This window comes from Antechinus flavipes, chromosome 1 (genome assembly GCF_016432865.1).
Source record: "Antechinus flavipes isolate AdamAnt ecotype Samford, QLD, Australia chromosome 1, AdamAnt_v2, whole genome shotgun sequence".
NCBI lineage: Eukaryota > Metazoa > Chordata > Mammalia > Dasyuromorphia > Dasyuridae > Antechinus > Antechinus flavipes.
In genome coordinates this window covers 154,634,367-154,659,969 of record NC_067398.1, presented here as the reverse complement: position 1 = coordinate 154,659,969, position 25,603 = coordinate 154,634,367, and the positions used below count along the sequence as shown (strand labels likewise).

General features: G+C 35.3%; 1 protein-coding gene across 2 annotated transcripts in view; it reads right to left on the bottom strand.

The window, feature by feature from the left end:
* The window catches only part of SERINC5 (serine incorporator 5), a 118,177-nt gene that overhangs the window by 19,181 nt on the left and 73,393 nt on the right, over positions 1–25,603 (bottom strand). For both annotated transcript variants that reach the window (XM_051991701.1, XM_051991709.1), the window contains exons 4-8: positions 25,433–25,515; positions 24,284–24,377; positions 15,974–16,185; positions 13,385–13,480; positions 10,016–10,142 (exon numbers count right to left, since the gene is read on the bottom strand). In XM_051991701.1, coding sequence (XP_051847661.1) covers positions 10,016–10,142; positions 13,385–13,480; positions 15,974–16,185; positions 24,284–24,377; positions 25,433–25,515 — 612 coding nt within the window. The remainder of the gene's footprint in view (positions 1–10,015; positions 10,143–13,384; positions 13,481–15,973; positions 16,186–24,283; positions 24,378–25,432; positions 25,516–25,603) is intronic.

The following is a 25,603-nucleotide window of genomic DNA, read 5'->3' as shown; positions in this document are numbered from 1 at the left end:
CTCCTGACTATTTCCTTTCTTCAATCATACTCCATTCCAAACCCAACACATCCCCGTTCTTTTTCTACAGCTGATTTTCTACCCCAAGCACCAAAAAATGCCATTTAGAATTTTGATATACAGACTCCTGTACAGACACCAATTTGATACCTATAATGACAGTGCCCCCAAAAGTAGCAGGACAGCAAATGAGCATTTTCCTTAAACCAAGTTAAGCTCAAAGTGTTAGAGAAATATTTCCTGTTGCTCATTGTTTTCTAATTATAGAATTGTGTGTGCTTAATCACAGAAGCCATTTAGGTTAGTTCACCTTCCTGTCTCTAAGAAAGTCTGAACTTCAAGCCATTACCAAAAAACAACTGTTTATCTTTCCCTGTGAGGTCTCTCAAAAGAGTAGAGATAGATACTGCATGACGATGGAGGCAGGGAGCTGAAGCAGGCTGGCTGCCCATAGCAATACATCAGTATTTATGGCAAAATCTCCATAAAAAGTTATCATAAAACTAAGTGGATCCTTTTGGCCAGTTAAAAAAGCCTATGCCCCCCCCCCTTCTCACAATAATACATAAAACAAAATGCCTAGAATTACCAAAAAAAAAAAAAAGCCAATTGCATTAAAATAGCAAAAACAAAAAACTTCAGAGTCAAGGAACTCCAGGTCAAGAAGTTCTGGTCTAGAAGAATATTTTTAAAAAGGTTAAACAGTGTATTTTTTGCATCACATTTGGATCAAATGATAGCACAGAACCATAATGGACAAAGTGGCAGCTGAGAATAAGAAGTCCCCACATCACTAATTATTAATCACTCAGTCAATAAACATTTATTGCCTACTGAATTCTAGATACAGTCCTAAAAACTGGGGATATAAATAAAAGGAGCTTACAATCTAAAAATGAGAAGGGGAATGGAAACAATACACAACATTGTCATCATTCTTAGTATTACGCTATTTACCCCAAACAGACCATTATGAAACATTGATAATATAAATGTGAATGAGCAAGAAGAATGAAGCACAATTTTGTAGTCTGGACTAAAGTATGATCAAAGAACAAGGTGCCAAGATAAAACTGCTATCCATCTCTCAATTCCTATTTCAAATCCATGGTATATATGTATGAAAAGAGCAGACAGGAGAAGAGAAAAGCAGGCCCCAAAAAAGAGGCATTGTGGACAGGCTGGAAATGAGGAGCTAGTAGTTCCTTTGACATCACCACTTAAATAAAAAAGCAGGAAGACTTTTCTGATCCAAGAGCAAATAGTATATTTATATATCAGCAATATGAAAGATTGTATGCTTTTTTTAAAAAAATAGAAAGTTCAATGTCAGGACCCAAAAGATATGCGTCAAAAATATAACTTTAACACTCCAAGGAAGGAGGGATAGCCTCCTCTCTCTACCGCCTTCCAAAAAAAAGTTTTTAAATTAAGGCTTTTCTATGAGTATTTTCTAAATCTTAAGAGATATAATTTTGAAACATCAGAGTTTAACAGAGACCCCTTCATCCCCATCCTTTAAACCTGTTGTTAAAAACTTTTTTTTTTAAATCACTTGTGGGAAGAAGCAAAGCAAAAATGAACTGTAAAACACTCATAATTGGAGGCCTCCCCAATCAGACTGATTTCATCCTCTCCCTCTGGGCCTGATTTACTGTGCCCTATCTGCCATGTCCCACTCCAAACCTAATTTCCATTCCATCTCATCCTTTCCTTCCACAAACTTGAAGAACTATTTGCTTAGTAAAGTTTCTGGAAGTCTATGCAGATCTGCAGGAGGTTGCTATTACTCTAAATATTAATCACTGACCTCTCTGACAAGCTGCTTCTCTTTCTTGCCAGGAGAATTCGCCAACTTCCAACAAGTGATACACTCATGGGAAATGTTAGCATTCCACTGAGAAAAATCTTCCTTCTCAGAGAAGCAGTTTACCACGGGGTAGAGAAAACTGGATTTGCAGTCCTAAAGACCTATATTTGAATTTCATCCTCAGATATTCCTTAGTTGGGTGACCTTGAGCATGTCACTTATTCTAGAAAATATTCCTTAGTTCACCAATAAAAAGAAGAAACTGAACTTGAGGGTTTAAAAGGCTCATTCCAGCTCTAAATTCATGATTGTTATAATTCCCACCACTGCTACATGTGGCTGCTTCTGCCTCCTCTCTTCCTTCTATTAATACAGTTTTTATAGATTTACTGTTAACACTTCAGCATCTGCAGATATCAGGTGTCAACATAAAAAATTGACAACTTCGGAGAAGACCATACTAGATCTTCCTATGCCCCACTGTTTGGTTCTAAGTTTTGGAAGGGACAAAAATTGTCACTAAAGTAAATGTCAATGAGCAATTTTTTTAAACGTTCTATAGAAGAAAAATTTGTAGATTTGTTTAAAAGGGAGAAAAATCCAAACTGCTTCACATTATAAAAGCATAGGGTAAATTCTATATTCAATTCAATAAACATTCATTTTATGTGCCAAAGATTTTATGTGCTCTTTACAAAAGAGCAAAAGATAATTCCTGCCCTCAAAGCTTACAGTCTAATAGGGGATACAATAAACAAACATTTACAAAGTAAGCTATATATAGCATAATAATTAACAGAGAAAAGGCACTGGAATAAGGAGGTGTTAGAAAAGGCTTTCTGTAGAGGTGGGATTTTAGTTAGAACTTAAAGAAAGCCCAGGAGGACAGGGAACATTCCAGACATGGGGGATAGTCAGAGAGAATATGCTAGGAGTGTTTTTTTCATGGAGCAACCAGGAAACTAGTGTCACAGGAGTGAAGAGTGCATTTGGGGGCATAAGGTGTAAGGAAACTGGAAAGGTAAGAGAGGACTAGGTTATGAAGGGGTTTGAATGCCAAACAGAACATTTGGTATTTATATATGATGAACAAGAGTGGTTTTTCCATTCAAATCCAAGTCAGTTGACTTTCCATATAGAAATTTAGTTCACAGGGAACCCTACACTTTTCTTCCCTCCAAACCCTTGGAAATCTGATCTCCTCAAATCTAAACTATTAAATCAGACTGTACTTGGTTTTCTTCTTGTTTTCTATCACCAGTTATAGGAGGAAAGGGCCACTTCTCCCCAAAGTTCCCATTATTTCCATCCCAGTAATCAGGGGTAATCAGATCTAGTATAGATTTCCCCTGCTGTTTCCTCCACCATTTGTGGAATGAAATTTGTTTGTAGGACCATTCCAACGAGAAGGAACCTCAAAGTCATCTGTACATTTAGAGTCAAATTTTGCACAACATCCTTTTAAAGATGAGGAAAGGTCCACAAACATTAAGGGACTGCCCAAAGTCACAAGAGACTGAATTTTACTGGTTAATACATGTCTAGAGAGAAGCATTCAGTAGACATTTGGATAACTGGGGTCTCCCACCACTACTATACAACACGTCTGTGCCCAATCTGTAGTAGACTGAAAGAAAAAAATTGTTTCTGCTTCTACTGCTCTTCACCCAAATATTTTCTATTCTGCTCCCCTATTTAGGTTCTGGACATCCTCACTTGAGTGAACAAGATTAACCAAACCTTCCTTCCTCCCAATCATCCCTTTTTGAATCCTATTTCTTTTGGATTAAGCCTTTCCTTCATTCAGAAATACATCTCAGCTATTATTATCCTCACCATATATATACATACACATATGTATATATATATATAATTTTTTTTGTTTTTGCTGAGACAATTGGGGTTAAGTGACTTAAGGTCACACAGCTAGAACGTATTAAGTGTCTAAGACTAGATTTGAACTATTCAAACAACTAGCAGTCCCAATACTCACTTTTCTAAAGAGCTTTAAGGCTTGCAAAGCATTTACATGATTCTTACAGCAAACCTATGAGGTAGGCCCTATTATTCCATTTTATAGATAAGAAACTGATGACACAGAGGTTAAGAGATTGACTCACATCACTAGTAAGTAGTCTGAGGCAGGATTTGAACTTGGGTCTCTCTGAGTCCAAGAGCAGGGTTCTAAACCCTGTACCACCAAGATAGATGTCTATAAATCCTGAGTTCTATGACTCAGTAATTCCTACATGGCTTTATCCCCTTGCGTTAATAAGGCTTCTAACTCTTCTTGCTTACTAGGTAAATTTGGGCGTCTATCTATGTACAGACATTTGAGATTAAGAATTTTACTAGTACTGCTAAACATTAAAATCAGCATAAGCCCTGCCTCTTTCTCTGGCTAAAAGTCAGCTTCACACAAGCCCATGGGTTCATGGTTAGATCCTGTACTCCCTTATCTTTGGTAGCACTCATAATTCTTTTTCATTATCCTCCCCCTCCCCACCCATTCCTTTTATGGATTAGGTGATACAATGATACATTCACTGTATGGAGAGACTGGAAGACCCCAGTACGAATCCTGCTTGGGACACTGATTTCCTCATTTGTAGAAGGGAAATAATGAGAGTGCCGATAGGGTTCTTGTGAGGATAAAATGAGATAACATATAAAAAAGCACTTTGCAAACTTTGAAGTGTAAATAAATGATAGCCACTATGATGATTATAGTTCAACCTGGAAAAGTAGTCATTAACATTTTTGAAGTAGTCTCTATGTCATATACAGACTCAAAGTTAGAAATGCAAACAAAAACTGCCTTAATAGTAACTTAGATGACTGTCTTAATGACATGTTATGTATTAATTATATGTGCACATACTACAGTGGAAAGTGGGTTGGATTTAGAACTGAAGATCCTGTGTTAAAATCTACCATAGACCCACATAACAGCCTTCTGAGCCATCTCAGAGATGCAAAACACCCCGATATATAAACTAATGAACCAAAGGCCTTGAATGAACATTAAACTTGTTCACCATCCCTATGGTAGGTTAGGGTAGGTTGATTAGATTACAGCAGGTTAGAACTTGAGGAATAGTTCATGAGAGTTTAATCAAAAACCCAGATCACCAAATGACTTCAAGACAAATAGAGTAGGAAAGACTTTCTCAGACTTCAAACCCATGGCGCTCATACTGACAATGGCCAAGCAATTTAGAGGCAGAACTTTCTAGGAAAGCTCCTGTGCATATTTGTTGTTATTTCACTGTTGTCCAACTATTTTAATTGTAAATAACTCTTCATGACCCTATTTAAGGATTTCTTTGCAAAGATACTGGGCTGGTTTGCCATATTCTCCTTCAGCTTATTTGACAGAGGAGGAAACTGAGGCAAACAGGGTAAAATGACTTGCTCAAGTTCATACAGCTAGTAAGTGTCTGAGGCCAGATTTTTAACTCAGGAAGATGAGTCTTCCTGACTCTAGGCCTGGCACTCTACCCAATGAACCACTAGCTGCCTTTCCCAACTCTGTCCATAGTAAGTGGTTATTACCCTGAAACCCTGGCTCTATGGGTTTAATTGTTTCTCATTCTCCTTTGCTGTCACCCCTAAAACCTTTCTATCTTTTTTAGAGATAATTGTTCATTTGGGCCCAAACAGCCTCACAGCACTTGAGATCCATTCTCTACTTACTACCTTGAGTAGTTCTCAAGCAGATGGTCAAAGGGAGCAATTTAATACTACAGCTCTCATCCCCTTCAACCAGCTCTAATGCCCTCAAATCCCAAAGTCTGGCTCTCGAAGTAATAACAACAAACAGTGTCTTATTCATTACCAATCATCATCCAAAAATTCCAGGAAACTAAGAGGTCATTTCTTATATGAATTAGAGAAGGGACTTTTCTTAAGCAAAAGAGGAAAGCTGAGAAGCCATTGCAGAATGGGGATAATGATAGCACCTATATGTTGTTGTGAAGACAAAATAAGATAAAGTATAAAAAGCATTTTGCAAACCTTGAAGGATATCACACCATAATCTCAATTACAGTGTTGTAATACCACAGGCCTTCCTCCCAACTCCAACCCTTCTGTAGTCTCAATTGATTGTAGAGAATATCTTCTAATAAGACCCACTGGAAAATCTAATTCTTGTACACAGATTTTTCTCCTTTTTCCTTCCTTAATGGGAATTTTGATTTATCACTTAACCTTTCTTTTGGAGAAATCTTTGTTGCCAAATATAAGCTGAAATAGGTAGGAAAAATAACCAAGTCTCCTTATTAAAAACAAAAAACTGAAACCCTAGAATTCACATTCAAATGACTCAAGTCTTAATTCACCAGGTCTGCAATTTACTAGATATGTGATCATGTCTATTGATTTCTCTAAACCTGTATTCTGCCCCACCCCTAAAATGAGAAGGTATATATTATGAAACTTTTAATGTTCTCTTCTACTATAAATCTTTTAAGCTTCGTTCCCTCTCATTACTTCAACAGGGGAAAAGATCACAAGGAGCAAAGCAGCAGATTAGAGAAGGAGCTGGACATGACATCACTTTGAATCCTGCTTTATATAAGATCTAAGATTTAAACTCTGGACAAGTCATTTCATATTCTTGGAACCTCAGTTACCTAATTTATAAAATAGGGTTAACAATAAGATCAAGGATGAAACAAGGTTGCCCACTATCACCATTCAAAAATGTTAGCTTTAGCAATAAGAAAAGAAAAAGAAATTAGAGGTATTAGAGTAGGTATGAGAAAACAAAAAATGTCTTTGCAAATAATATGATAAAATTCAGGGCTCCTCAAACTACAGCCCGCGGGCCAACATGCAGCAGCTGAGGATGTTTATCCCCCTCACCCAGGGCTATGAAGTTTCTTTACTTAAAGGCCCACAAAACAAAGTTTTTGCTTTTACCATAGTCCGGCCCTCCAACAGTCTGAGGGACAGTGAACTGGCCCCCTATTTAAAAAGTTTGAAGAGCCCTGTAGATTGTCAACTAAAAAACTACTAGAAACAATCAACAATTTTAGCAAAATTGTAGGATGCAAAATAAATCCACATAAATCATTAGTATTTCTATGTTACCAGCACTAAGATATACAAAGAAAAATAATATAATATAATATATGAATAATATAAAAATATTTGGGAATCTACCTGCCAAGACAACACCAGGAACTATATGAATATAGTTATGAGACTTTTCACACAAATAAAGTTAGATCTAAACAATTAGAAGAATAGCAAGTGCTCATGGGTAGGCTGGGCTAATATAATTAATATGATAATTCTACCTAAATTAATCTACTTATTCAGTGTCATACCAATCAAACTGCCAAAAAATTACAGAGCTAGAAAAAATAATAAAAAAAAATTCATCTGGAAGAACAAAAATTTCAAGAATTTTAGGAGAATTTGTGGGAAAAAATGCAAATAAAGAAGACCTAGTTGTACCAGACTTAAAAACTATATTATAAAGCAGTGGTCATCAAAACCATTTAATATTAAGAAATTAGAGTAATTGATCAGTGAAATAGGTTAGATCCATAAGACAAAATAATCAATGATTATAGTAATCTAGTGTTTGATAAGTCCAAAGACTCCAGTTTCTGGGATAAGAACTCAATATTTGACAAAATTGCTGGGAAAATCAGAAAATAATGTGGCAGAAATTAGGCACTGAGCAACATCTAACACCCTATACGAAGATAAACTCGAAATGAGTTCATGATTTAGACATAAAGGGGTGACGCTATAAGCAAATTAAGAAAAGAAGGGATAGTCTACCTCTCAGATCTGTGAAGAGAGAAGAAATTTATGGCCAAAGAAGAACTAGACAGCATTAAATGCAAATGCAAAATGGATAATTCTGATTATATTAAATTAAAACATTTTTGTACAAACAAAACCAATGCAGTCAAGATTAGAAGGAAAGCATAAAACTGGGGGGGAAAGTTTACATCTAAGGGCTCTGATAAAGGCCTCATTTCTAAAATATAAAGAATTGACTTAAATTTATAAGAATACAAGCCATTCTCCAATTGATAAATGGTCAAATGATATGAACAGATAATTTTCATATGAAGAAATTAAAATCATTTTTAGTCAAATGAAAAAATGTTCTAAATGACTTTGGATTAGAGAAATGCAAATTAAGACAACTCTGAGATATCACTATATACCTCTCAGATTGGCTAAGATGGCAGGAGAAGATAATGATAACTATTGGAGGGGATGTGGAAAAACTGGGACACTAATGCATGGTTGGTGGAATTATGAAGGGATATAACCATTCTGGAGAGCAATATGGAACTAGGCCCAAAGAGCTATAAAACTGTGCATACCTTTTTATCAAGCTGTATTTCTACTGGGCCTATATCCCAAAGAGATCTTAATGGACGTAAAAGGACTCACATGTGCAAAAATGTTTATGGCAGCCCTGTTTGTAGTGGCAAAAAAACTGGAAACTGAATGGATGCCCATCAATTGGAGAATGGCTGAATAAATTATGGTATATGAATGTTATAGAATATTATTGTTCTGTAAGAAACGCTCAGCAAAATGACTTCAGAAATGTCTGGAAAGACATGAACTGATGCCAAGTGAATAGAACTAAGAGTACACTGTACACAGCAACAAGAAGATTATATGACGATCAATTCTGATGGACTTGGTTCTTTTCAACAAATTCAGGCCAATTCCAATAGACTTGTGATGGAGAGAACCGTCTATACCCAGAGAAAGGACTGTGGGGACTGAATGTATATCACAACATAGTATTTTCACTATTTTTGTTGTCATTTGCTTGCTTTTTTTCTCTCAGTTTTTTTTTCCTCTCTGATCTGAATTTTTCTTGTGCACTATGATAAAAGGGGAAATATGTATAGAAGAACTGCACATGTTTAACCTATACTGGATTACTTGTTCTCTAGGGAAGGGGATGGAGGGAGGGAAAAAATATGAGACACAAGGGCAGGTTAAAAATTATCTTTGCATGTATTTTGAAAATAAAAGGCTATTATTATAAAAATAAATAAATAAAATGGGGTTAAAAGATACTGGCCTAATGCATAGGGCTGATATGAAAATTAAATGAGATTCATTTACATGAAGCACTTTGCAAGCCTTAAAGGGTTATGTAAATGTGAGCTATCTACCATTAGTATTCTCTGGAAGAGAAAATAAAGAAAATGATCAGATCAACTTTGAAAGACTTAGCTACTTTGATCAATACAGTGATCCAAGATAATTCCAAAGGAGTCATGATGAAAAAATACTATCCACTTCCAGAGAGAGAAATGAACTAAGTGCAAATTGAAATATAATTTTCTCACTTTATTTTTACTGCTCTTTTGCAATATGGCTAATGATTTCATATGCATAATTGATATCACATTTCTTGGCTTCTCAGTGGGTGAGAGAGGGGAGGGAGATAATTTGGAACCCAAAATTTAAAAAAAAAGAATATTTAGAATATAAAATTTTTAAAAGGAAAAAGGATTTCATCAATACACCATTATCATCATGATTATTTAAATTCTGTAATGGGAAGGTTATGATAGCTCACTGGGAAAACTGAATTTCATGCAGAAACCAAATATGTGGCTCAAAACACAATGGTAGACAGGTAAATGCCATGTTAAAGGAAATCTATATCTTGAAATCAACTTATCTTTTTTCACTCCCCTTTTCCAATCCAGATTTCTTCAGACAGAACAACTCAAACCAATACACACAAACCAATTTCACAATACAAAGCAGAGAAGTCCTGTGTTCACTATATCTTGCCAAAACTACTGGAGAGGGCTGTATCATGCATTTTTGCACTAAGAAAATTTCCCATCTTTTCTGGACAGCTTACAAATTGATGGCAGCCCAAGGAATGTCTTTGGATAATAAAGTTGCTAATATTGCCCTTGTATTCCCCAACTCAATGAACATGGAATTTCAAATGGAGTCAATTAGGAGTCTTTGATCAAAGGTTATTAGTCAATGGAAGCAATAAACATCAAGTTTCCTCTCTTTGATTCATGAATAAGAAGCCCAAAGAAGAAACTATCTCACTCTAGCATTCTCTTTTAATTTCCAAGAGTATCATCAACCAAATTGGTACTTGCTTCCTTCTGATCCAAATATTCCCCTCCAACACCACTGTTTAAGTCCTCAAAGCTGCTCATGGGATCAAATACTTACCAAGAGTATAAGATGCAAGCAAACAGGAGGGTGGTACCCAGACCTGTAACCAGATTTTCATCTCTGTGGAATTCCTGGCCAAAGTTAGGTGAGCAAATTGTTATATTCTTCTGGTTTTTATCCAAAACTTGAAAGGAAAAACAGAGTAACCACAGTGAGTAGGGAGGAACCTACCATCAACTCACAGAAGAAGATGATAACATTCAGGAAAAGCTAACCCAATTTGAGAGTCTCTTGGACAGCAAGGAAATCAAATCAATCATTTTTTAACCTATATCAGATTGCTTGCTGTCTTGGGGAGAAGAAAGGAGAAAAATTTGAAACACAAAGTTTCACAAAAATGAATATTGAAAACTTTATGTATATTTGGGGGGAAAATAAAATAATATTGATAAATTTGGAAAAAATATTAATTCAGTCTATTCACTAAAAAGACAGATACTGAAGCTAAAACACTTTGGCCATGTAATAAGACAGGACTCATTGGAAAAGACCCCAATTTTGGAAAAGATAAAGGAAAAGCAGAGAACAAGATGGACAGATGTCATGGAAGCAATAAACATGAACTTGGATAGACTTTGGTGGAGAATAAAAGAATCTGACATGTGATGATCTATGGGGTCATGAAGATTTGGAAATGATTGAAAAACAACAACAAAACCCAACTTTTGCTTTCCCTCAGAATCCCAAAGGCTGAGCAAAGGGTGTAGCTTTGTTCTTCAAAGTCTAACATTGTACAGGATTGACTTTAGATTATTTCTCTAAAGAATGTCAACCCCACTTCCTTATTGAGGATTCACCAAGAGGAGCTGCAGTCAAGAGATCTGCATCCCCATTTGGAACAAGTCCTTAGACTCCATTCTGGCTGAGGCTGCCCTAAAGACAGGTTCAAGTGACTATGAATCCTACAGTTCCAAAAACTGATAGGCTCTGGTTCTCATCTCTTCATTTTGTAAAAGTTATTAAATTTTATTTATTTAAAACTAAAGAAAAAATAAGAAAAAAAAATAGGAAAATAAAGTCAAAAAGGAAAAAAACACCACACTGTCAAATGCCTAGCAGAACATCAAGGTGAATTCAAAATTTGTAACAATAAATTTCAATTTCAAGAAAGCATATAATAGAAGATATTATATTCTTGACTGTCCATCTTTTCTTTGCTTCCTTGTAAGTTACTCTTTTGCTTTTTGCTGTGTACTTTTTACTTTATTCTTTCTCTTCTCTTTTATTCCCCCACTCACCATGTCTCCCAAGAAGGCCACAGTTAAGCACAAATATATTTATGTGTATGTGGGTGGGTGTGTTTAAATAGAACACATGCATACATATACACACACACATGCATACATATATGTACCCACAAGCATATATATATATACACACATATATAAATACATGTTTACAAATACATAGACATGCATCTAAAACACTATTAATATGGCTTGACATATAATGTAGATTTCTCTTGATTGAAATTTTAAGTATTACTCTTTGAGATCAATGATTACTAGCTCTACTTTTTGTTCTAATAAATTCTATTCCTGACCTTTGTTATTGTGTTTGTGCATATCTCTTATTTCTTATCCCTGCTAAATTTTCTACTCCTTAACTTGCCTTGTTATTGCTTAACCTCCCCTCACCCATAAATCCTTCCCTTATTTTCTTCAACTACCCTTTCCCTCCCTCTTCATCCCAATTCTCATGAATCTATACACTATATCCCACAGGCGATAAATCTACAAGTCCTTCTATATCTCACTTTATCCCATTCCCTTCCCCTTATCTCTTTATAAATTTTGGAGGCCCACCTCTTCCAAAAAAGATGAGAAAATGCATATATTTTCAATGAGCTCTATATTAGACAATCATACTAAAAAAGCTTGGCGTCATTTTGGAGGCTACTTCCCTGTAAATACCTTGTAAAACAGGCGCCTTTATTTCATTCTGTACTCCTATACCTCCTAAGAAGGAGGCAGGATATTTAAAGAAAATATTTAAACTAGGCCCTTTAAAAATAAAAACTTATCGAAAAAGTTACATCAACTAGTTTATCATAACAAATAACTTCCTTAATACTACCCAATGTCCTAGTGCACATAGACACCAATTCTGAATAAAGAAGTCAGGTTTAATTACTAGCTTTGACCATATATAATTAGCACAGATCTTTAACACCCTAGAAACCATTTCATAAACATGCAAATTCTAGGTATCTGAAGTTGCACTAAAATTATTATTAGCAATTGCACTTTAAAAATAGCTATGCACACAGTGGTTTGAAGGGTGTTGGTTTTCAGTCCAGTGGAAAAAATCGTTTTCTAAATAGCAGTCTGATCTCAGCCACAAACCGGCATTATTCTGAATAAGTATAGCCGTTTGAAATTAAAATAATTGTGCACCCAGTGCTGGTGCAAGACTTCAAGGATTTTGCCATAACCAAGTAGCACAGTAGTCAAAATCTTAGGTCCGTGAAAAGCCATGAAAGAAATTGAGCTTAAAGCAAAAACATCCAGCTTGTTCTCTTTGTTTATTTTTTTTAAATGAGAGTAAGTACTTTAATGTCATAATCTACAAACTCAAATCTGCAACTCTTCCTCTTTTGAACAGATACATAGGAAAAAAAATTAGGTATGGTGCATACTGAGCCTCCAAAATTCTCTCATTCCAAGAGGGAAGATGTAGACTATGTGATTAGTAATGAATTTAAAGTTCCATACACAGGAGATTTGTCTATTTTATTATGCACAATCCAGCAGCCATGCTCAAGCTTTTATACTATGAAGATAGCTTTAATAAAGATGAATCACTACTTTGTCTAAAAGGAGAAGGGAATGGCTTGAAATCCAGAGCAAGAAAAAAAAACTTAGAACTTTATTTGCAGGATTCAATCACAGCAAGACTTTTGTTGTTTAGTCTATTAGTCATGTCCCCATTTGGGGTATTTTTGGCAAAGATACTGGGTAATTTGCCCTTTCAGTCTCCAGTTCATTTGACAGATGAGGAAAACTGAGGCAAACAGGATTAAATGACTTAAAGTAGTAAATGTCTGAAGTCAGACTTTAATTCAAGTCCATCTACCTGTCCTTTCTAATGTTCTTACAGAAGCAACTTTTGGCTAAGTCAGACACTTAGAAATAAAAACGAGTTCATGTTAAAGGAGGCTTCCAAATGGATCCTTTTGCTTCAGCATAGCACAAGTGGCTGCCATTTTTGCATTAATTAAGGATTTCTTTAAGTTAAAAGACCTGGAAATAACAATTCATTTGAGTTTTTATGTTTTCAAACGACAACTTTTAAATGTGAAAGAACAGTCCTTCCCCCACAAATCACATGTACTCAACACAAATAATGAGTCAAAGAATCACTCACTTGTCTCCACAGGTTTGCTGGAGAGAGCTGAGAAGGTGAGATAAGTGACATAACAGCTAATGAGGCCTGACTGCAGTAATCCTGAATGAGGCTGCCCTGAAAATGGAGAAGAAATACATGGTCAGAGAATTCTAGGAGACCAGAAGGGGCCTGAGATACCATCTGGTTCAACCGCCTTTTTTTTTTTTTAAATAGAAATTAAGGCCCAAATTCCCAAACTTAAGACAAGAAAAAGACCAAAATTCCAACCCAAGGATCTCCAATTCCAAATTCCAATGCTTTATTGTACTATGCTGTTATAAAGATGGTACAAACATCAAGAAAGGGGAAACATCATTTTTTCCTGGTGGATATCCTCTAAATTTGACTCTTAACTTCCTGATTCTGAAATTAGAGGCCTGCCACAGTTTATAAGGAACTGGGGAGAAAGAAATTACAAATACTCTCACACAAAAGGTACTTTCTGTTACTATTGAGAATTTTCCAAGATAATTAAGTTTTTAAAACTTTTTTATGTGTATTTATATATTTATGCTTTACATATTTTACTTATATTATTTATTATACATTGTAATATATTAATTATTATGCTTTTTTTTTTTTAAGGAGAACTTGCGTAAATGAAAAGCAGAACCCTGGCCCATACTACTATGGAGTTTTTTGCCAACACCTGAAGATGTAACCAGCTCCAGGGACCTAATCTGATTCCTAAGCACAGTACAAGGAAAGTGTCACTCCAATTATTGTTAGAGATCCCCAGTAGCTCAGTGGAATAAACAAAAGACTACAAACTCTATTCCACAGCTATATGCACATCATCTCCCTAGAAAGGTACGCAAAGACATCTCTGTTTCTTCATCTGTAAAGGGCAAAGACACCAATGCTTGATGGAGTTCTAAGTGAAGAACAGAACAAGTGCCAATTAAGAAAGAAATTTGTTGGGAGCCAGGCTCCAAAAAAGAAAGGTCTCCCTGGCTTCTAAGATGCTGAATTTTAAATGAACAGACTGATTCAGCTACAATTTAGAGTTTTTAGCTCCTGCATAGGAACATTAAACTTGTTTCATGACTAATCATTTTTGTTGTAATTTTTTTTGATTTATAATGACATTACAATTATGACAAGGAATTCACAAATTACTCATCATGCTACTGAATCTTTAAAACGAAAATGAAAAATGCACTGCCAGTCACGGAAGCCAACTCTCACATGTGCCCTTCTCAGATAAAGTCATCATGATTTAGAACCTCCATTGAATATGTTTAAAGTAGAAGTTTTTTTAAAAATATATATTTTTTAAGTCACAGACAACACTGGCAGCCTGCTGAAGTCCATGGATCTTTTCCAGAATGTTATGTATTTTTTAAAAATTCACGATGGAAAAAAATGCTAAATTTAGTTAGAGGTTAGTGAAAATAAAAATGTATTTCTTTTCCCATCCAACTCCATGGGATTCTCTGAAATTTACTCATGGATCACAGACTCTATGGACTCCAGAATAAGAAATTCAAACAAAATGTTCGTAATAGATATGGTCTCTTTGTCACATGGTATTGAGGGGATGATTCTATTTAGTGGCCAAAATTATCAAGCAGTGATGGGGAGAAGAATGGGAAGGGAATATTTAACCTGGCATATATTTTAATTTACTTACAAGCTGAAATCACAATAGACCTTGTTCAAGCCTTAAGAAAAACACTCTCAATTATAATAATCCAAACTTCTCTTAGTCCCCAAAACTTTGTAGATTAGTTAAAAATCAATACTAATAATCTATTCGCCTCTAAGACACTCAAGGCACAAGTTTATTAACCCAACAACATTCTTCTCCACCCTCTTGAAACTGTTAGGCAAGGCAGTGATGAGTGAACATGACAAAAAGGTCATGTCATCATGGGAATCCACCACATTTTTCTTTACCCCAAAGATAAAAGTACTGGCTTGGATCATAAAAATGTGAGGGGAGTTTTAGGACTAAAGTAAATTTAAAGATGTCCTTCTAATATATTATTTCTGAAATAAGAACAAAATATTCTCCTATAGGAGAAATTACCAGAACCTCATGGCTATAGATGACTAGGAGAACATGTGTACATTTGTTAGTTAGCAACTCATACATGCCTTTCCAGATCTCTATGCCCTCCAAATTCCTTGAAGATAAGGAATATGTATTTGAATGATTTTTGCAAATTCAGTTTAACAATATTTAACTGGCACATATTTGTACATGTACGTTATTTAGTCTCGATATATGGGATGTAACCTAGGGATAGGATCCCTTATGGAATCTCAGGTGGGATTTCCAATTCTCCTATTACCATCAATCTAAGCACATTGGTGAATAAATGACAACATCTTCCAATAGAAAGCCACAAGCTTCTAGAGCATTAGTGCTAAACATAGCTATTTTCTGATGCTGGAAACAGATTAAAATCTAATTGGGAAATCTTTAACTAAAAGGACAAAAATGCAAAACAGATAATGCTAACTGGTGATTGTCTGAGTCAATATTTGAGTTTGAGATCACTGTTCTAGGACTTCCAAGACAATGAGGCAGAAGCAAGGGAAGGAAGTAGTCCCCATACTTACGATTCTGTACACAGGGCGAGATGGCTACCAGGGAAATAAGTAAGCAGAGGCCGCCACTCACACCAAGGAAAATTTTATTCTGCAAGCAGCCTTCCTCCCAGGTGTAAAACCAGGCCATCAGGATCAGCGCTCCCACAGCAATTGTATACATGAGAAGAGTCACCAGGGCCAGAAAGGCATACCACATTTTGTTATGAACTGTGCCTGCAGTCCTATTTCCAAGAAGGGGAGAAGAGAGAGAGAGAGGGAGGAAGATTAGTCAGAGGATCATTTGTCTTATAATACTCTTGAAGTAATAAATCCCTTGTATTCAGCCCCCAGGATGATGTAACAGTAGTACAAAAGGCTTTCTGAAATGAATGCACCCCATGACAATGCTAGATGGCTGGGAAATGTTTGACCCATTTGGTCTAAGGAATTTATAAATGCCCACTGGAAACTGCTTCGGGCTTCTACTTCTGACCAGGTCTAAGTTGGACAGTCACCCCCCACCACTATCATCCCCATCGCCTTAAAGGGATACTTGGATTTAGAACTTTTGAGATTTAGAAACATAGGATATTTTTATCTTTTTACTCTGGGACATCTTCATGAAGCCCTGAAAGGAAACCATTAATAACAATGGCATGATTACATGATACAGTAGAGTTCTAGTACTATTTACAGCAGTTCTTCTCCAAGGCTCTGTTCAAAGAAGCTTTCCTTATTATTCTAGTATGTTAGTGATTTTATTAGGTTCTACCATGTCATTCCCCTGCTCTAAAAGCTTCAATGATTGGCTTCCTATTGCCTCTGGGACAAACAATAGCTAACATTTATGTAGTGATTACTATGGGCCAGGCTCTGTGCTAAGTGCTATCTCATTTGATCCTTACAAGAAGTCTGGAAAGTGGGCGCTATTATTCTACTTATTTAAAGATGTGGAAATTGAAGTTAAGTGACTTGTCCAAGCTAGAAAGTATCTGAGACCAGATTTGGAGTTGGATCTCCTGACTCCAGGCCCAGCTCTATCCACTGTAATACCTAAACAAAGTCCCCTTGGCTTTTAAAGCCCTTCACAAGCTAGGTTCCAAGTAGATTACACATTACTCCCCTTTACACACTCCATTTTCACACTGGTCAGTTCCCTTCGCATCTTTCTCTTGCACACATCATCCTCTGCTCCTTGAAAGTCCTCATCATTTCTGTCTCTAGGAGCTCACAGATCTCATCAAATTTCAATTTCTTTCATGAGACCTTTTCCTGAATCCCCTAGATAAGTAACCTGCCCTCTCCAATTACTTTGTACATATTTTCTATTTATTTATCTGTACAGATGTCACTTCCCTCCAAAGGACTCTACGTTTGCTAAGAGGAAGGACTGTCCCTTTTTGGTTTTTGCAATCCTTACATCCTGCACAGTATTTGGCACAGAGCAGGCACTTAAGAAATGCTAGATGAACCAAACCGATTCCAGAATTGCCTTAGAAGCTCTGTTGGACAGCATTTCTCTCTTCCAGGTTGTGACCAAATTACCATCATTCAAAGTCATGTTTTCTATACCTTACTACTGACTACAGGTAAGAGGGACAGCAAGACAACTCAAATTATAATGATGAAGACAAAGATAGGCCTGGGAAAACTAGAAGAGGAGGCAAGGAGAATTTTTATATAAGAAAAAACAAGGAGAGGACATCGGGCAAAGAAAAGGCAGAGTGACACTAACTATTGTTTCTCAATAAAAATGTTGATAGGAAAAAAAAAAAAAAACACTTGTACACCAAAAAAAGTAATGTTGGTGGGAGAGAGAAGGGGAAAAGGCATGATTCCAAACCTTTAAAAATGAAGAGAGAGAAACAAAGGAAGAAAAACATTTCATGAATCATTATCATCTGACTTTTAAAATTAGGTTGCTTCTTGCAACCTCAATCTCAAAGAACACAGAAAAAGAAAGAGAGAGGGGAGGGAGGGGGGAAGAGAGAGAGAGAATAAAAATTTTCTTACTGTTCTGAGAAAATTGGAAAGCATTCAAGGAAGTCCATGATTAAAAAAAGTTACCATAACCAAAGATGAATGAAAACGGGAAAAGATGGGATGGCAATCATTTTGTGGTAAATAACAGTCCAATAATGATTCAAACTACTGACCACAAAATTATCCCCAATTAAAAGAAGAAAAAATAAAGTAGGAAAAAATTTGACAAGGATGAAAACATTTATTAAGTGTACTATATGTCAGACACTAGAGTAAGTACTCTGATCTATTTACTGTGCTAGCAGATGAACAATTTAAAAAAAAAGTGAGAGAAAATGACTTGTATAAAAATAATATTCTATTGAGTTTGCCCCTTCTTTTTTCTCCTGATCTATTATGTTATGTTTTCCAGTCTTTTATACTCACTACTTTGATGGACCTGTGAGTCCATCTGAGACTCTGAGACAGAATTAATATTTACAAGGTTAAATTGCCTCCTCTCTGCCTCCCTCAACATACCAAGCCCATTCTAGTATCCCACTTATGTGGAGTTCAGTGCTCTCAGACCACCAGTCACCATACACTGTCCAGATGACAAGTTCCATAAGGAGGCCTCTAACTAAGGGCTAGTGTATCCATACTGATACAGTTTCTTGGCCCTCTCTAGGTAAAATCTCTTGTTAACTGTTCAATGATGAGAATCACAGTTTGAGATCTCAAAAGTAAACTAACAGGATTCTGGCACAACCCACTCTTAACCATTAAAGATACCCCTTACAACCCCTTAGGCACCTTCTTATACTATAAAATTCTTACTTCGTCTTTCCATATATCCTCCAGAAAGGAAAACCAATGTTTTTATTATGGTTCCTTCCATATTTAAGGAATATTATTATAACATCCTCAATCACCCATCTTTTGATTAGAATTCTTGCTTCATGACCAACTCATGGCTACTGAATAGAAAAAAAATTTTGATAATATTTTTTATACTACAATTCATATGAAATTAATGGGTCTGTTAGTCAATAAGCATTTATTAAGCACCTAGGTCAGGTATTCGGTTAAGGGCTAGAGATACAAATAAGGGAAAAGAAAAATTTTAATGTAGGAACATACTACAGCTTAATTATGTTCAACAACAGTCTTTCCACTGCCCTTTTGGCTTTTTATAATTTTGATAATTCTCAAACAGTGGTCTTCTGTGATAGAAAGTAATGCCTAATCCCTAAAAGACACTGGAGATAAAGAAATGTGTTGTTGTGTAGGGATCACTAAAAGCACAGGACAATTTACAAAAGAAATCCAACCTAATCTCTACCTACTCAATTTATATATCAAGAGGATCTGTTTAAGACACATTAACTAATTCATTCAGCTATCAGTTCAGCTATGTCACTATTTTAATTTTCCATCCATTTTGTTTTTCCAACAAGGATGGCTTAATCAACATTTTTCACATTGGATATGGATTTCACTAAAGTTTTCCAAACTATTCTGGAAATAGGTATTCCCAGGCTATTCTGGGGCTTGTTACTGTTATATGCAAATAGGAAAATTTAGACAGCTTTGCTATCAATAGGGAATCCACACTTTGTTTAAACTTTACACAAATCACCTTCTGTGACAATGAAAAACAGCATAGGAAAACACTTATTTCTGCACTTTGCACCTCAATTGATTCAACATATTGCTAAAAAAAAAAATAAATAAGGTTACCTTTGTGGTTACATATGCCCCTAGCAGGGGTCCTCAAACTTTTTAAATAGGGGGCCAGTTCACTGTCCCTCAGACTGTTGGAGGGCCAGACTATAGTAAAAACAAAAACTCTGTTTTGTGGGCCTTTAAATAAAGAAACTTCATAGCCTTGGGTGAGGGAGATAAACGTCCTCAGCTGCTGCATCTGGCCCGCGGGCCGTAGTTTGAGGACCCTTGCCCTAGAATCTAATATGTATGTCTGGAAGACCTTTTATTGGAGAAGATCTCCAAGCTTATAGTCTGTTTTGTCCAGTCGTATATTTAGGAAGCTGAGTATGGGACTTCCCAGAGGTAATCTAGTCTCACTTCATTTTACAAAGTAGGACATGAAGGCCCACAGATAATAAAAAATAAAGACAAAATTAGAAGTCTCAATTCAATATTCTTCAGGCAATCTTCTTTCTACTGCACCAAGCTACCAGATTTTTTTTTCTTTGTTTTTTGGTTGTGAAAGCAAGGCAATTGGGGTTAAGTGATTTGCCTAGGATCACACAGTAAGTGTCAAATGCCTAAAGCTGAATTTAAACTCAGGTGCCTCCTGACTCCAGGCCAGTGCTTTATCCCACTATGCTACCTAGTTGCCCTGCTACCAATTCTTTTTTTTTTTTTTAATAAACAAAAAAAATAACACAATGAAATTTTCATATTTTCTAAACCTCTGAGTTCCGTGATCCTTGAAATGGAATTTATTTACTCTATAAAATAACTAACCTCATGCATTCGTGAAGAACTAAAATTTGCAAGTTAATAAAGTAGGTATCAATAATAATTGCTATCATCTCACTGTTGCAGTTAAGTGCTACAAAGGACTTGGGGCAGAGCAGGAGCACCGGCTAAGACTTTTTCCCATTCTTTTAGAATATGTTCTGAGGTATCTCAAAGACAGAGTAAAGACTCTTGGTGTTCTTAGAAGTGTGGTGCCTCAACTGCCCGTTTCCTTTGTATATATTTGGTCAGAACCAGATGCTCTTCCCAATTTCATCACAATCATTTCCATTTCCACACGTAGCACTTTAAGTGGGAAGGTAAGAGAGTGCTAATATTATCGTTTTCCCATCACTGTAATGAAAACAGATGACTATAAAATTGCTATTAAAATGCTAATATATCTGGGGCCCTTCCCAGTTTCATCTATGAATGTCTTTGTGATAATGACTCAATTGAATCTCATGCCAAGTTATCATCTTGGGTTGTTTTATGAGGCAACACAGCTTAATTTTCCATCATCCCCTAAGATGTTTTTGCAAATGAAGCTATAAAGTATATCAATCTCGAACTTGGATAAGGAGATTAAATATTGGCTGACTGAGGCTTCTGGGTTCTTTCAGACTCTTGGTGGTCATGACAGAATGGTGAGAGAATCAATAGTTCTTGCTTCTATTCATTATTCAGTTTTGGGACATTTTAACAGGTTGGACTGGAGCTACTCTAATTACAATCTTATTACTATCTTCTTTTCTAATTTGATCTTTACTTTGACTTGTATGTGCAAGTATTATATATACATACATATATAATATGTATATACACTGTACATTAGATTATGAAAATTTTTTATTTAATTTAATTAGTTTTTAATGACTAAAGTCATAGAAGGCACAGTCAAATCTGCAGATGCCATGAAACTGTAAATGGCAGCTAATGTACCGCACGACGGAAAAGTGACTAACAATCTCAATACACTATAAAGTGAATGTTAATAAGGATGTTGTTTGGTTCCACCAGTAGCATACGAAAATTATTCACTGGTTACCAGACAACAATCATACATTAAGAGTAGGAAATGATGTCTTAAAACGCCTAATCTACACCCCTTCTCCCACCATCATTGGAGAAGGGAAGGAGTCACAAATTGAATGGAATTCAATATTGGATTTTTTTTTTATAATGAATTATCACAGACTCATACACAAATCAGTTGAGCTTCCTCAAAGTTTAAGCTCATTAGATCTTTAACTGCCAACTTGTATCACTAGGATTATATTCATAAGGTGAGGGATTTCTATTTAAGGCTGGAAGGGATCTTCCAGGCCATAGAGTCCAACACCTTCTTTTTATGGATGAGAAAATGGAGACCAGAGTCACTGGATTAGTATTTCTGAGAGGATCTGAATTCAGATAATGACTCTAAAACAAATGTTCATGAAATCTTTCTGGGTTAGGAGAATTTAAGATGATAAGAAGAGATTTCAAGGACCATTTAGTCTAATTTTGCTTTACAGACAAAGAAACTGAGACCCAGAAAGAGTGGAGTGACTTCTCCAATTTCACACAGATAGTGTCAGAAGTAAGATTTAAAAAAAAAAAAAAAAATGAGATCTGAACTCAGGTCCTCTGAGTCTAGAAAGCAATGATCTTTCCTCTGCTCACTGCTTACAGTCTACTGACATAAATTTTGAGAACTCAGGGTCACATCAATGCATTAAAGTAAGGCCTGAGGAGGTAATGGCGGAGTTTTCCAGTCTTTAAAATGACAAAAGGACTTATGAATATTATCAAGGAGCTCACCTTCTCACTTCCCCCAGATTGAATTAACATTTCCTGGAAGAGTAATTGCTTTGAGTTTTTTCCTATCAAAAACTAAAATAAAAAATAAAATAATGTTGATGATGATAAAGGAAAGGGAATATGCATTTATAGAACTACTTTGCTGGAAGGCACTATGTTAAGTACTTTTTACAAACATTTTCTCATCTGATTCTGAAAACAATCCTGAGAGGTAAGTGTTATTACCCCCATTTTCAGTTGAGGAAACTGAGGCAAACAGAGGTTAACTTACTTGCCCAGGGTCATATAGCTAGCAAATTTCTGAGACTGGATAATTCAGGCCTTGTTGATTCTATGTCCAGCCTAGTGTTCTCAGTTACCAAATAAAGGGGAATTTTTTTTTTTTTTTGAATATCGCACATCTTAAGAAACCTGTCAGGATAGTATCTTTTAAGATTTCTGAAATATATTTGTTTTGCTGTTCTTCTATGAATAGGCAAGAGCGGTGGGAGAAGGGCCAGGAAAGGGGCTGGTCCAGAAACAGACAGCACCAGACTGCTGGCAAGCTGAAACTGGACATATAAAGAGCTGGCTGGGCAGTGAGCAGGACTGGGAAAATCAGTTAGGGAATACCTGAATCTTAACTGAAAATCCAGAAGACTGTTCTCATTAGTGGGAGGGAAAATTCTTCATGATCTCTACATTCTAGTTTAAAAACAAAAGTTTACATAGCACTGCATTATGTGAAATCTTCTTTCTCAAAATCCCTTTAAAAGGAAGAAAGAAACTTATGGAAGAAAGAACCGAACCCATTTCCTGCAGCATGAGCTCTTGATTGAAGAGAAAAATCCTACTAAACCGGATCATTATGGGGAACATTATTACTGGCTCAAATAGTTAATTTTTTTTTTTTTTTTTTACAGAATAAAGATAAAAGGTTGGAGCAGAATAGTTAATTCTTTATTTTAAAAACTGAAGTATAAATTTTATTAATAAGATGCTAATACAGGATTTTCATTGAGATATCAGTTGCAAGGTCAGGAAGGGCACAAGTGAGGGCATTGACTATACAGGCTTAAACTGCTCACATGATGATTTCTAAAAAGTTTTAAAATAAACCAACCGTTTTCAGAAGTGCCAGCCAACAAAACAGCATGGATATTACAGGCCCAGGAAAAAAATAGCTTCAGAAGTAATCAGAACATAACAGAGCCAAAAAAACAACAGGCAGTCTCAAGAGAACACTATTTGTTTTATAGGCAAATAAATGATACTTTGCCAAGGACACTAGGTTTTATTGTTAAGTTCCATCTTTGAACTATGTACCTAATTTCTGAGAAAAAAACAGTTTGCAAGAAAAAAAATAATGACATCTTGTTAAAACTGTATAATAAATGTACATAAATGATTTGGGATCACAGTCCTTAAGTGGACTGGAAAGGACGCCAACTGACTCCAACTGTCTCATTTTATACAATTGAAGACATGAAGGCTGAGAAATGTTAACTATCTTGATCAAGGTCATTTTTATAAGAGGCATAACCTGTATTTGAACTTGGGTTCTTTTATTCTAAATACATAGCTCTTTCCACTTAAACATACTACTTCTTTTTTACAGAAACCACTAAATGTGATAAAGTAACAACCAAGACAAGTAGGAAGACTGAACTCCAAATGGAGTGACATGAAATAATTTTGACCAAAAAGTCAGAATCAGAAATAGAGATAATTAAAGAAGGAAGTAATCAGCAGTATAGCTGAAAGATCCAACATTATAAACATGTATGTGTATATGTGGATATTATATACATACATATTATACACATGAATGTATATCTGTTTATTATCCAGCACATACATTATACTCAGCTTTTTGCCATAAGGATCTTAAATGCTTCCATAACTACTTAATAGAACCTAAATATATTTAATATTTAGTAGATCATAAATTGATTTTGAACTTTTTGTCAGAGCACATGAGAAAAAAAATTTTTAAGTTAAAAGAACATAACTAGACTAAGAAACCTCTCGAAAGAAAAAAGGAACATTCATGCCTAAGATAAATTGACTTTGACAAGTACCATTATAATGTTTTACTATAATAATACATACCAATTTTTATTCCATTTATGTGCAAACTCCACAAGTAGGATGAGCTGTATTCCTATAAAAAGAAACGCTCCAGTAGCCCCCACATAGCGCCATGCTGCAAAGCAGAAACCAACACATACACAAAATCAATAAATTATTAAGATTAATTCATCTATATATTATTATTGCATTTTAGGGCTTATAAATTAATATATTAATAAATTTCATAGTTTATTATGCTACATTTCTGAATGATATACAATTTTTAAAAATTTCAATAGTACTTTATTTTTCCAATTACATGGAAAGATAGTTTCCAACATTCGTTTTTGTAAGATTTTTGAATTCCATTTTTTTCTTCCTCTCTTCCTTAGGTCCTCCCTCCCAAAAACAGCAAAAAATCTGATATAGGTTATACGTGTATAATCATTTTAAACATATTTCCATATTATTCATGTTGTGAAAGAAAAATAAGAACAAAAGGGAAAAACTACAAGAAATAAAAGGCAAACAACAACAAAAGACAAAAAATATTATGTTTTGATCTGCATTCAGTCTCTATAGTTCTTTCTTTAGATGCATATGTCATTTTCTATCCCAAGTCTATAGAATTGTCTTAGATCACTGTATTGCTAAGAGGAACCATGTTTGTCATAGTTGATAATCATATAATCTTGCTGGTATTATGTACAATGGTCTCCTGATTCTTCTCAGTTGGCATCAGTTCATGTAAGTTTTTCCAGGCTTGCTCACTGAGATATACATTTTAAAATATGAGCAATGAGAGAATTTGTTTTTCTTCACTATCAAGTTTGTTAAAAAGGATTTTGTCTTTTTTTCCCCAGGAAGCTGAGAACTTAGAGGAGAGAGGGAAAAGAAAATAAATGCTTGTTAAATTACTTTCTGGGATTTTCTAAGTTATAGTTTCATAGTATTTACTAATTACCCCAGAACTAACAGGATATATATAGTCAAGGAGCAAGAATGTAAATAATATGAAAATAGGAGCAAAATATAGATTGGGTAGAAACAAAGGAACAAAGGAAAGAAGCAAATACTTTCTGAAAAAGGTCCAAGAAAACTATCATTTTGATCAATAAACTCCCTTTAGCTTGCACCAGTGGTTAATTATACAAGACAAAATGGAGACGCCAAACTGCCTATTATTACCTTTCAGAAATGTGTCCTGGTCTGGGATGAAGAATGCTCCTGAACACATAGCCACCAAAAGTAAAAGTTTAATGAACCAGAATCTGCCAGGGAGGAAAAGGAATTTAAATGTTAAGTATAAAATAAAAATATAATTTAAATACATTGAAGAAAGATGGGTAACTTGCTTAC